The sequence below is a fragment of the Bombina bombina genome, chromosome 7 (assembly GCF_027579735.1).
Source record: "Bombina bombina isolate aBomBom1 chromosome 7, aBomBom1.pri, whole genome shotgun sequence".
Classification (NCBI taxonomy): Eukaryota; Metazoa; Chordata; class Amphibia; order Anura; family Bombinatoridae; genus Bombina; species Bombina bombina.
The window spans coordinates 272,776,125-272,791,124 of NC_069505.1; the positions used below are offsets into that span (position 1 = coordinate 272,776,125).

Here is a 15,000-nt window from a genome sequence, read left to right on the forward strand (position 1 = left end):
ACAGACAGTCATCTGAAGGTATCTATAAACTTGTTAGCAGAGGATGCCTAGTATAAGCTTCCAGGCTTCATTTTATCTCATTACAAGCAGATGAATTGTTCCTTTTGTATCATTTAAATCCAGGAAGCAAGAGCGGATAAACTGATGTTAATGTAACCTTTTCAGGTTTCACATGATTTTCTAATCTTTTATTTTAATAAATACAAACTAAATCAAATTGCTTAGCATGGGCACTCAATCGGTTTACCAAACCTGTATTACTGGAAATGCATATACGAGAAACATTTGGAATGTGTTCATTCAGTTGAGTATTTCAGAATGAACAGACAAAGCAGACATCAATGCAGCTGTCCTAGTCTGATCTTTGGTGCTCTGATTTGGTATAAATTTAAAGGGATACTAAGCTCAATTATTTTCTTTAACGATTCAAATAGAGCAGGCAATTATAAGCAACTTTCTAATTTACTCCTATTTTTCTTCATTCTCTTGCGATCTTTATTTGAAAAGCAGGAATGCAAAGCTTAGGAGCCGGCACATCTTTAGTTCGGCACCTGAGTCGCACTTGCTGATTGATGGCTATATGTACTGTCAGAACAGGCCATGACCTAGACGAGTGTAGAGAGATCTCCAACCCTTAAAGGGACACTGAATCCAAATTTTTTTATTTCATGATTCAGATAGAGCATGACATTTTAAGCAACTTTCTAATTTACTCCAATTATCAAATTTTCTTTATAAACTTGGTATCTTTATATGAAATGCAAGAATGTAAGTTTAGATGCCGGCCCATTTTTTGTGAACAACCTGGGTTGTTTTTGCTGATTGGTGGATAAATTCATCCACCAAAAAAAAGCTTAGAAGCCTTTTTCAAATAAAGATAGCAAGAGAACAAAGAAAAATTGGTAATAGGAGTAAATTAGAAAGTTGCTTATAATTGCATGCTCTATCTGAATCAAGAAAGAGAAAAAAAAATTGGGTTCAGTGTCCCTTTAAGAGGCCTTGATGTCACCAGGCTGTTGCAATCAGCTAACAAAAAGGGGAGCTCCAAAATTATAGCCGTGGGTTTACTTAGATTGGCTCAAATAACCCTATCCCTGCCCCTGGCGACTGACTAGCAACCCTAGAGAAGCTGTACTACTCATACCATACAGACAGAATGGGAGGGAGGGCAATTCTTGCTGATCAGCAGGAGAAGAGGCCTGAAAAGGACAGTCTACAATAGAATTTGTATGGTTTTAAAAGATAGATAATCCCTTTATTACCCATTCCCCAGTTTTTCATAACCAACACAGTTATATTAATATACTTTTTACCTCTGTGCTTACATTGTATCTAAGCATCTTCTGACAGCCTCCGATCACATGACTGTGACTATTTAAAATCTATTGACTTGCGTTTTAGCCAGTTAGTGCACAATTCCACAGGAGAGAGCACAATGTAATTGATATGGCTCACATGAACTAGCAATCTCCTGTTGTGAAAAACAAATACAAAAGCATGTGATAAGAGGCTGTCTGTAGTGGCTTAGAAACAGGCAGATATTTAGAGGTTTGAATGTTATAAAGTATATTAATATAACAATGTTGGTTGTGCGAAGCTGAGGAATGGGTAGTAAAGGTGTTATCTATCTTTTTAACCAATAACATTTTTAGTGTAGATTGACCCTTGAAGCCTGCTACTGGGACCTTTTTATCAGGTCAGCTAAGCTACTAATCACCAAACTGCATCATCGCAGTCTGTGTAGTGTTCACCTTCTACTTTTCCCTAGATGATCCTGACATTTATGACTAGCGCTTTGAGACCCTCACGGGTGATTAGTTTGCGCTCTATAAGTACCCAATAGATAGAGTTTACTGGCACTTTATTTGCTTCAATTGTTTGTTTTTCAATAAATGAACTCCACTGACCTTATTGGAAGAAGCCAATCTAGATTTGTTAGTGAAGTTAGACCAGGTTTGGCAGTTTATCGGATCACCTCTGCTTGAGGCCAGTTAGGGACAGTCAGATGTAGATAGAACAGGCTAAGGCATATGAAGTCTGCAGTATACACTTCCAGCTTTCAGAAATAGACAATCTAACATTTTTATATTATAGGAAAAAGGGGAAACCTAAATATTGCAAATGTATTTGCAAATTTGTGTTGCTGCACGTAATTAAACTTTTTACATCAAAATCTGTGTTTCCTTTTTGGTTAATCCGTCGCTTTCCCTTTTTAATACTGCAGTAGCTGTGCATAAACCATACATTTCCTGCTAGTTACAATATCACATTAATGTACTTTTGTATGAATTTGTTTTAAAATGTAACATTTAATTTCCTTAATAAATGATACATATGTATGAAATCCAGGTTTGTAAACATTTTTTTGTTGAACAGTAAGAACTTAAAGGGATGTGAAACCCCCCAAAAAAATTGTGACTCGGCATACAATTTTAAAAAAGTTTCAAATTTACTTCTATAATCAACATTTGAGTGTTCCCATGGTATTCTTTGTTGAATAGATACCTAGCTACTGTAGGTGTCATGGCAGGAAATTTGCTCTTGCAAATGGATAACATTCTTGCAAAACTACTGCCATATAGTGCTCCAGATACGTGCACCCATAGTGCTCAAGATACGTGCACCCTCCTGAGCTTACCGCCCTTCTTTTCAACAAAAGATACCAAGAGAACAAATACATTTTAATCATAAAAGTAAATTAGAAAGTGGTTTAAAATTGCATGCTCTATCCAAATCATGAAAACCGTTTTATGGGTTTCATGTCCCTTTTTAAAGGGATACAACATTTACATATGCATGGGTGCATTTCAATTTTAAATAGAAGAATTTTTACAATATACTTCCATTAGCAAAAATGCTTCTAGTAATAGTTATTGCTGTTTTTCAGTGGCATACGCACATATCCTGGGAGGGCACGTGCACCAGTATTACAACTTCTCAGAGAGTCAGCAGTGGCTTGTATGACACACGTACAATGCACCCCACCGCTAGATCTGAGTGTTTGATTACTGGATCACAGGGCACTCACAGCATATGTGCATATGCTACTAACAAAAAACAAAAAAAAAACACACTATACTTAACTGTTAACAAATTTCTATTGTATCTACATGTTTTCTGTTTATCGCTTTAATACTCTAACATAACTCTAGAACTTCAACAACGTTGTTTAATATTTTTAAACTTGAGTTGAAATAAGTTTTACCTGTGTTTCAGTATAATACAAGAAATATCAGGGGGTATCTGCGCATCAACAAGCCCTATTTCACAATGCTTGTTTTCATATTTATCTGTATTGCTTCCATCTCTAAATACAAATGTTTAAAATAAAAAAAACAGTAGGTTAAAAGCATTTTTTTTTTTTTTTGCTAATGGAAGTATATTGCAAAAATACTCCAAAGATTGGAATGCTCCCCAAATACAGTGAATATAATTATTATCAGGTATTTGTAGAGCGCCAACAGATTCCGCAGTTCAATTTTGCTCTTTCTATCACTTTAATATTTTGTGTGTTGCACTTGACTGTAAAAAAAAAGTCCATAGAAATCTTAGTAGTTTTTATTTTCATTATATAGATCTAGATATATCTATATATAGATATAGAGATAGATAGATAGATAGATATAGATATTTTACTGCTATAACACTATTATTGACTTTTTGCAGCATAATCATAGGTGTACTTGAACATTATTTCTTTCCTTAATAGATACAGCCAGGCTTTCTAACTTCACTCAGTCATAAGTAACATGAATTGTATATTCAGCATTAATGTCATTCTGAGCTTTTCATTTAGAATTAAATTAAAAGCAGCACCTCTGTAGGTTGTGATTGCACCCAAATTCATTGCCCTGGAGTGAGAAAAAAATTATTGACCTTTCATGTCAAAATCAGAATTCTGAGCATGCAGCGCATCACTACTTGACTGCAGGAGGAATTGCTCACTTGCCTGTCAGTGCTGGTGCATCCGAGTTCTGCAATGCAGTGGGGCACATGTTAACAAGGTCTTGTGTGACTTCACACACCCGTTTGTGTGACTAGAGATGATTGTGTGATGGGCAATTCTGTATGTGGAGACTTGAGTATATCTAAGGGAACCATTGCCCATATATTAGCCACCAGTTTGTGAAACTGAGAGGACAAACTCCTGTTTGTAATATATATATATATATATATATATATATATATATATATATATATATATATATATATATATATATATATATATATATATATATATATATATATATGTAATATATATATATATATATATATATATATATATATATTACAATTTGAGTGGCACTTGCACCCTAAAGGTCACTAAAGTAGGGTTGTTCTGTTTAATTTAAAAGTTGTTGTGAAATGTAAGTTGTTGGATGTGTTTTGTTTTTTCTCCAAATTAAAAATACTGAACCAAAAATGGGCTGGCTTGTAAGCTTACATTCCTGCTTTTTCATATAAAGATACCAAGAGAACGAAGTACAATTGATAATAGGAGGAAAGTTGCTTAAAATTGCTGCTCTTAATCACTAAAGTTAAATTTTTACTAGACTATCCCTTTACAAGGAAATTGTAATAAATATTGTTCTATCGTACATGTGAATGAGCATTGATTAGACATTTGTATGCCGATGACACCCAAATCTACCTCTCTGCACCAGACCTACCTCCTTCCTTAGTAACCTGTGTCACTAACTGTCTTTCTCACATCTCATCTTGGATGTCCTCTCACTACCTTAAGCTAAATCTCTCCAAAACTGAACTCCTTATTTTTCCCCCTTCTTCCAATGTCTCCACCCCCAAAAGTTCTATAACTGTTGATAATTCCATCACTACCCCTACCCCGCTTGCCCGATGTCTTGGGGTCACACTTGACTCAGATCTTTCCTTCACTCCTCACACCCAGTCCTTGGCTAAAGCCTGCCGCTTCCACCTTAAAAACATCGCTAAAATTAGACATTTCCTTACACAAGACACAACCAAGATTTTAATCCACTCTCTCATCCTTTCCCGCCTCGACTACTGCAACTCCGTCCTCTCTAGTCTCCCTAGCTGCCGCATAGCTCCTTTAGAATCCATTATGAATGCCTCTGCCAGGCTCATCTTCCTTACACGTCGCTCTTCATCTGCTGCACCTCTCTGCCAATCCCTTCACTGGCTTCCTCTTGCCTCTAGGATTAAACATAAAATCCTCACCCTGCCATATAAAGCTCTCAACTGCACTGCTCCCCCTACATCTCAGAACTTGTTTCTTCCCTGCCTCGCTCCATAAGACTCTCCCCTAGTTTTAACAGTTTCAAGCACTGCCTAAAAACTCTACTATTCAGGGATGCATACAACCAACATTAACCTTTCCTAACTCCATTGCTTTCCCCTTGAACCCCTTAGAATGTAAGCCTATGGGCCCAGCTGTTTACAGATCGCTTCATAAGAGCCGACTACAACAGTGAAACTCTCGGCAGGGCCCTCTACCCACTTGACCCCTACAAAAGCTATCCTGTAACACCGACTATGTTTACAGCGCTGCGGAATCTGTTGGCGCTCTACAAATACCTGATAATAATAATTAAAATATTTTATTTTTTGGGGGCTGCAGAAATATTAAAGGGACTTGAAACACAACATTTTTTTATGATTCAGATGGAGAATGCAATTTTAAACAACATTCCGATTTACTTCTATTTGCTTTGTTCTTTTGGTATCCTTTGTTGAAAAGCATATTTATTTAGGCAGAGGAGTAGCAATGCACTACTGGGAGCTAGCTGCTAATTGGTGACTGCACATATATGCCTCCTGTCATTGGCTCACCTGATTTGTTCAGCTTGCTCCCAATAGTGCTTTGCTACTCTTTCAACAATGGAAACCAAGAGTATGAAGCAAATTTGGTTATAAAAGTACATCGGAGAGAAGTTTACAATTTGTATGTTCTATCTGAATCATGAAAAAATATGTTGGGTTGCATACAAAAAAGCTAATTGAATTGAAATGGATACTGCAGTATTAGTTTTCTACTAATGCTTACTGGATGACGGGAATAAATGCCTTTTCTTGTTACACTTGCAGAGGTTTATCTTTCTCATTCAGTAAAACAAACAATGTTTTATTCAGTACAGGAACATGAGTTTTTAAGAAGAAAAAACAATCTTTATTACAATGTCCCAGTAAATACATGTTTGTGTTTTCTTCATTGTTCCATCTAGGGAGTATTTAAAAAATAATAATAAATTGATTTTATATATATATATATATATTTCATGTGACTACTGCTGATTGGGTAACCATTAGTTTGCATTCATGGTCAACATTTATCTGTGTCTCCAAAGTGTTACTTTAAAGGGATAGTAAACACCAAAAATGTTATTGTTTAAAAGTATAGATAATCCCTTTATTTACCATTCCCCAGTTTTGCATAAACACTGATATAGAAATACACTTTTTACTTCTGTGATTACCTTCTATCGAAGCCTCTGCAGACGGCCCTCTTTTCTCAGATCTTTTGAGAGTCTTGCATTTCAGGCAATTAGTGATGACTCTTAAATAACTCCACGTGTGTTAGTTCATGGGTCTCATACAAATACCATTGTACTAACGCCCTCTAGCTGCGAAAAAATGTTAAATGCATTCAGATAAGAGGCGGACAAATAAAGGCTTAGAAATTAGCAAATTAGCCTATCCAGGTTTATCTTTCAACTAAGAATACCAAGAGAACAAAGGCAAATTTGATGATAAGAGAGTTATTTAACATTCACATGCCCTATATGAATCATTAAAAGTTTAATTTGCACTTTACTATCCCTTTAAGTATGTGTGATTAAAAAATCACTAATGGGACCTGAAACCAATTTTTTCTTTTTTTCATGATTCAAATAGAGCAAAACAATTAAGTTTTTCCTTTTACTTCTATTATCACATTTGTTTAATTCCCTTGATATCCTTTGCTTAAGGAGCAGCAACTTGTTACTGGGATCTAGCTGAGTAGATTGGGTGAGCCAGTGACAAGAGTAATATGTGCAGTCACCAATCAACATCTAGCTCCATTGCTGCTCCTGAACCTACCAGGTTAGAATTTTCAATAAAGGATGACAAGAGAAAAAAGAATATTAGATAATAGAAGTAAATCACAAAAGTTATTTTGACTTTACTGTTTCTTTAGATATAGTAGAATCACATAATCGGCAAATGCATAATAAAAATATAATGCAATAAGCCTATAAATTTCATATTGGTAGGAGTTTTTTTCCTGACAAAATTATTTCCATTTTCCCTCTGCACATGTATCATGCAACAGACATTAGCATATATATATATATATATATATATATATATATATATATATATATATATATATATATATATATATATATATATGAACAAAAGAGAACTTGCACTCACTGGACTTTTATCAAAATACTTTTTACTTAGCAAAGAAAATTAGTGAAGTTTCGAGGACAGGGTGTCCCCTTCCTCAGACAGTGATTGCATCAAACAATAGTGAATTTATACATTTCAACAAACAAACCCTCCCCCCAATTAGCACAAAAAAACGCCAAATTGGTTGTCATGGTGACCTCTGAGTCACAAAATAAACACCATAGTGTTAATCTCATATTAGAGTGTATTGTGAGCCATCCTAGCTCATACATCGCTTGTGACAGTGCAAAACTTAATAAAAACATTATAAAACAAATGACTTTAGGTAGTACTGGACCCCGCTGTGGAGCATACATATCACAGTTAAAAGAAAAGAAAAGACCTCAAAGCACTTAATCAGAATACTGCTCATTATCAACAAATATAACACGAGCGTGCATTAAGTTTAAATGATGGTGACAGATGCCAACATACCAGACAGGGGATCAGACCGATCGTTGTAAACCGCATCACGGCACCAGTATACAACGCTGGGAGAGGAGAGAAACCCGGAACTGCATCGGCCGCTCACGTGGGAGCCGATGCGCCAATCACCAGGGCTGTGGTCTGTTGCCAAGGAAACGAATCACAACGACCAAGATCTAGAGCGGAGTCATAAGCAACAATAATTATTATTAATGGTATTAGAGATCTAGAGTATCAGCATTAGTTACTACATGACCCTAACCAATACATATGTTAGATCACTTTGGATCGTTACAAAATATCGTGCAATCACAATTTGGGTTATCAACCAATAGCAGGTAATGTATTATATATCGCCATAGCGGCGATAACAAATGCTGATAGGGCAACTTCACCCTACTAACTATACCACCAAGTAATTATATCAGGCCAACTATAAATCTGACTGAGACTAATGAGCATAAATGAAACTAATAAAGCACATATATTGGGAAAATTAAACTGGGACCTGCAAAGAGAAGGTTCATAGTCAGAATAAAAAGAAGGAAGTCAAGAAAAGGGAGAAAAAAGGAGGTAAAGAAAAAAGGAGAGACAAAAAACAAAGCAAAAACCAACTAAAAACAAACAAAAAACAAACAAACAGGAAAACAAAAAACAAACACAAAACACAACAAACAACAAAAAAAACACAAAAACAAAAAACAAAAAGGAAACAACGAGAACAAAAACAAATAACATAAAAAATAATAATAATAAAAATAATAATAAAAAAAATAATAAAAAAATAATAAAAATAGTAAAATTAGAAAATAGAACGTGGACTCTCCAAGTAGGATGTCTCTAATGTCGTGGACTCAAAATCAGGTAGCCTGATATTGTATGTGCGGCTCATAAAGATAGCCACATAAACAAGAAATGGCAAGTCATTAAAGAAAACAGTGCCAATCAAACATGGTGTTGAGTCCATGGGGTTGCAGGGTATTCAACCGAAAAATCCATTTGGCCTCGATCTGCAAGAGGAGTGTGTCCCTATCACCCCCCCGCCTCAATGGGGGACGTGATCAATTAGGGTGAATCTCAGATCCTGAAGTCTGTGTCCCTTCTCCACAAAGTGCCTGGCCACAGGCTGGTCACTAGAGCCCTTTTTCAGGGCGATTCTGATGGATGACCTGTGATTCGCAAAGCGGGTTCTGGCGTCATCTGGGGTTTTACCCACATAAAAACGACCACAGCTACAATTTAATAGATAGACCACATGAGTAGTAGTGCACGTCAACACATGCCTAATCTTGAATCGTTGATTTCGATGGGGATGACCAAAGGTAGCCCCCGGGATCATAGCATTGCAGGTGGTGCACCCCAAGCACCTGTAGCATCCCGTTTTTTTTCTCTGTGACAACCAGGTCTCAGGTGTATAACAGTGGGTTGGGTCAGTAAGCATAAGGAGATCCTTCAAATTTTTTATCACGTTTGTATCCCACTCTGGGATGCTGCCAGCCATTGAATGGGAGTGACGGGTCACCTTGTACAATATGCCAGTGTTCCCTCAATGATTTACCCAATGCTCTCGTTGATGGACTATATACGGTAGTGAAAGTCATCCGCTGCTCCTCGTTTTGTCCAGATGGAGTCGGTATCGTAGTTTCATTTTCCACTGCCGTTCTGCTCTGCTTGATCATATATATATATATATATATATATCATATATATATATATATCATATATATATATATATATATATATCATATATATATATATATATATATATATATATATATATATATATATATATATCATATATATATATATATATATATATATATATATATATATATCATATATATATATATATATATATATATCATATATATATATATATATATATATATATATATATATATATATATATCATATATATATATATATATATCATATATATATATATATATATATATCATATATATATATATATATATATATATATATATATATCATATATATATATATATATCATATATATATATAATTAAATACATAGACTAGCAGGGTTGCTAGAGCTAAAATAACATGCTCTAACCAATTAGAGACTGTAGTTTTTGCTCTATAATGACCTTTTTAATTGTCATGAAAAGGGTACAAAATAGATAATGAAAGTTGTGATTTTGTTTTACCATGCATAATTAAACATTGTATAGTACATTTTCTGAAGGTTTACTGTCCATTTAAAGCTTTACATTTTCTGACTATAAATATTTAACATTTTTTTAAGTAATCATTTACAATTGTAACATATAGTTTGTTTGTTTTTAAAGAGCAAACACTGCAAGGAAAAATATATTTTTGACTTTTTGGGAATGTTACTGTAGCTATAATGAAGACTGTCATCCTTTTTGTCTATACGTTTCTTTAACCATGACAGAATGATCTTCTAATAGGAACCCACATTGCCCACTGGCTGTGTCCTTTTTTTTAGTCTCTATGAAAACTAAAAATAGGTCTGTTATAACTGAAACCTTAGAAGCTTTTTCATTTCTCCAAAACTGGAAACAAAATAGACTGTTCATTATTTTTTTTTATTAACCACTGCAGTGCTCTCTCCTGTTTCTGATAACTAATAAATGTACAATTTCTGCATAGCATTTGACCTACAGCGTGTTGGATCATTTTCTAATAACTTATTGTATTTGCCAGCTGACAGCACATTTGACAGTGGCCAAGGGTCGACTGTGTATTCGGATTCGCAGAGTAGCCAGCAAAGTGTGATTTATGCCTCTATACCTGATTCTATACCCCCTGCTATACAACGAGTCTACAGCCCTCCTATACTTGATGGACAGACTTTGCCACAAAGTCCACAGCACCAAATTGCACAATACCAGCAGGCACTTGCAGTAAGTTAAATATTTATAATTGTTTGATATCCTTTCAATGTTTTATTTTTGTTAATATCTGTAAAGATTTCTTAATTCACTTGATTTTATGTATTTTTTATTTATTTTTTTTTGACCATGTTTAATTTTATTTGATCACATTTGATTTTTTTTTTTTTCATGATTCAGTTTCACAGTGGTATTCCTTCATTTGTTCAAGAACTTTTTGGGCCAGGCTTTTTGCCTCTCTCTTGCCTAGGAGGCTTAGTAAAAGATATTCTTCCCAACCACAACATTGGATGCGATGGAAGTCTGAAAAGAAGTAGCTCATCCATCGAGTGTCCAAATCTATACCAGTGCTCTCAATCTCCTATAAAGTACCCACCAAACAATTTGAATTTGTTTAACTATTCTCTTGAACATAATAGACTATTAAGTAGAGACCAAAATATGATGTGTTCTCTTTGCCCTTTGGGAAAACAATCTTTTGTTGATGAGAACAATGTATTGCAAGTTGTTCCAAACCCATATTCTAGTTACCGCAGACATAGTGACTCTGTAATGACCTCCTCTATACAGACTGCTCTGGCCCCCTCTAATCCAGCTGAAGGCTTGCAAAAGAACATGCAAGCTAATAGTCTAGATCCTTACCATGAGGAATTGGGGAACTCTTTACATGTTTCAAAGTCAATGCAGCGTGAGATGGAGAACTGCCAGGCATGCTTAATGCATCTCAAGTGCAGGAAAGATTCCCAAAGGTCATGTTCCTTCCTGTATCCAAATTCTACAATTAACAAATATGATCTACAAAATAATTCAATCTCCTTACCTCCTTTTAGTAGGAGGAGATCTTGTAGGCAGAGTCTGGATTTATCTGGGCTACATAATTCTCTGCATTGTATAATTGATCAGAAACCCAGATCAGCCAATTCAAAAACTTCAAAACGACCAGGAGGAAATATGCAGAAATCTTGTAGTATAGGAGAATTTACTAGTCCAACAATTCTATCATCAGCAGAAGATCAAGCAGGCGCCAACAAGGTCTACTTAAAGTGGGGACTAAGGAATTCACTTAATAACTTTGGGGGTAGTCCATCTATTGGAAATACCAGTGAGGCGGTAGGTGGAGATGTTTTTGCATTTGTTTCCCATGTTTGTTTTTTAAAGGAAAAAAAGTCTCTGTTTTCCTGTCTATAAGAGAGTTCACACTTTCTTATAAAATTGGTTATCCATTTGTTTCCACAAGCAATTTGCCTTTTTGTCTTAAAACAGATTCAACATCGCTATGTTTTGCATATACCAAAAAAACGGAGTACTAGTTGTAAACTTGGGAAAGCTCAAGAACCTGTTTGTATCTTGAGAAATATAAGGCAGCAACATTTGTTACAATCTTTGTAACCATGTTATAAATATAGCGCTCAAGACACGTGCAAGCTCCTGAGCCTACCTCAGTATGCTTTCATGGACAGGACTTCAGAAATAAGAACCGTAAGATTAATTGAAGAAAAAAATGTATCAAGATTGCAGATTGACTCAAGTAAATAACCTTTTTGCCTAAAATCAGCACTTGCAATGCAGCATCACGTGGCAAAATTTACAATTGCACAAGAGTTCTCTCATGCAATCCTGCCCCCTGCTCTCACCCAAACATTTACATGACAACCGGGCCTGTCAATCGTCCTGAGTGCAGGGGTGATTTATCCTGCTATCTCTGAGGGGGTGGGAGTAGTATAAGAAGCCGTTTCTGCTTTTTAAATTTGTGATTAGAGGCTCACTTATGCAAGCCTGCACCACCTCTGAGTCTGCCCATATTTATCGAACATACATATATTTAAACGAGAGAGAGAGAGAGATCTCATAATTCTTGATTAAAGAGGTTTTATTCTAATTCCCAGAACTATTTCCAATGCTAATATTACATCTTATTACACATGCAACTCTGCAGATACAGCCCCCTCCAATACTATCAGGCTTTTCTCTGCATAGAGCAATAACCAAACATCTTTGATTGACTGTTGTAATTAAAATGTCGCTTGTTCAGCATACAGGAAAACTATAAATTAGTTAATGTAACATTCTCTCGCACACATCCTGTTATTAACCTCTCTTCCATTCAGTTTTTTTTAAAACTATAGCTATATATGCATTTTTTTTCCCAACCTAGACATTTCGTGTATGGGATAATGCAGAAGGCTGATGTGTTTTTTTACTTTAATTGGATCATTTTGTAAACAGATATTTTAATCACATTTGGCTTCTTTTGAATTACTTGTTTCCTTCCCAGGGAGGAACTTGGTTATTTAAATCATATGATACTGTTCAATAGGTATTTTTTTTATGTATCAGTTAAATAGTATCTCACACTGTTTTTTTGTTTGTTTAAAACTCATTATATAGATAGGTTTCCAAGCTGCTGCATAATATTAATATGCAGAAATTACCTTCTGCTCCTTTTTTATTTCCAACTGAATAAGATTAAAAGCCAAGACACCTAGCTTTTTGAGATTTTATACAAGATATTTATTTTATTTTTTTTGTATTTTTTTAAATGTATTTTTTAGCAAAAATATATCATCTCCTTTTAATGAGACTTCACCTATTTCTAATTCCTAACCATGTTGTTTCGAGATATTAAAAGAAAATCTCAGTAATTAAATATTTTAATGATAGGAGTAGATAGATTTAAAATAAATGACATAATAAAAATGGCTAGAAAATCTAATCCTTTTAGCTAGGGTGATGGAAGTTACAGTGGAACTGTCAGTTGACATTTTCAAGGGACATAAACGGAACTATAAGTTTAAAAAAAATACTCTAAATAACTAACTCTTTGTATTGTACTATTGCTTTAAGAGATATGTGTATTTAACCACTGCAAAGGGGTTACAAATATAGTTTTAAGTATCGGTTGACAAATTTGTTCCAAATGTTAGAAGTAGAGTAACAGGAAGAATATTTAGACATGCTTTTAGGAGTCAGGCAATGGTATTTGCATTAAGCTATATGGGGAAAAACTTGTTAGGAGCCAGAGATAAAATTCTAGGAGTTAGCTGCACCCTGGAAACTAGATTTGTCAAGCCCAGGTTTAAAGTCAATGGGTTCGCAATACAGTGGTGATCAGAGCTCAACATAGCCAGTAATTGGTGGCTTCACATATATGCTAATGCTGATTGGCTCATTTGCTGCGTTCAGCTCTTGACCATTATGGCATTGACATACCTTCCAAAATTTCCCAGAGACTTTTGGGGACTGGGAGATAAAGATGACTTGTGGGAGGTGGAGTCAGGGGACATTTGCACTAAAGGGGAAATGACAGTGGCAGAGCTCCCAACCCAGGGGTGTAACACTTAATTACATCACTCTAACCCTCATGGAAAAGGCTATGGTGGGGCCACCCCATTTCAACAGCGTTCTTTATGGTTGTTTGCAATCAACAGCAGCTGTGCCCACAGCCTCATAAGAGAAAGAGGAGCTGCCTCTTGATAAATGTGAGTCATTCTTCACCCTTTGGTTAGTCTGTGTCAGATAATATGCTCAGTCTTCCTGCAGGTTTTTCTGTACAGCAACTCTGTGGCGGCCATCTTGGAAATCCTGCCACATTATTGTAAAGGCAAATCCATTCACTTTTCTTAATCTGTGAGCCTCGTTTGCAGGGTGGCACACAGAGGGGCCAGACATGATATAGGTGAAGCAATGAAGATGGGCCCCTGTATTTACACTTCTTTCCAAACCTGTGAAAATCCTGCAATATGCAGGACAGTTGAGTGCACTGCATTAACAATATGAAGCTTACTTTGATTGTGTTTAGCAACTTTACCTGGGGTAAACCCACAGTTCTGTTCAGGCAATAAGAAAATGCTCTAGCACATTAGTACATTTTTTATTGACCCTTTGTCCCTTTTATTCAATTCAAAATTGTAGTTCAAATATAAATAACCATATGAGCTCTTAAAGTACATTAAGTTTCTGATGAAGGAATGATAAACCACTGCATGGCCAAACTAGGATTATTTATTGTGGTCTAGTTCTGTAATGATGACTTCAGCACTCCGTTTTTGCTACAATAGTGATGACCTTCAACTTATTGTTGCGATAGTTACATCTTGTTCTATCCCTTCCATCCGTTGTGTTTTATATTTACGTTATTTTCCTTTTGGTTTTTTTTATACCTTTTTTGTTTTTACCTTTTTTTTTGTCAAGTTTTTACTCAATTTCTTATATATAGACAATTTCTCTAGAGTTGTGATTCTGAACCTTATTTTGATTTGCAACATTTTAAATATTTGCGATT

At 35.3% G+C, this 15,000-nt stretch overlaps 1 protein-coding gene across 1 annotated transcript in view; it reads left to right on the plus strand.

Annotated features, from left to right (window-relative positions):
- The window catches only part of WNK2 (WNK lysine deficient protein kinase 2), a 331,019-nt gene that overhangs the window by 157,613 nt on the left and 158,406 nt on the right, over positions 1–15,000 (plus strand). Inside the window, exon 9 of the mRNA XM_053720758.1 lies at positions 10,531–10,730. Coding sequence (XP_053576733.1) covers positions 10,531–10,730 — 200 coding nt within the window. The remainder of the gene's footprint in view (positions 1–10,530; positions 10,731–15,000) is intronic.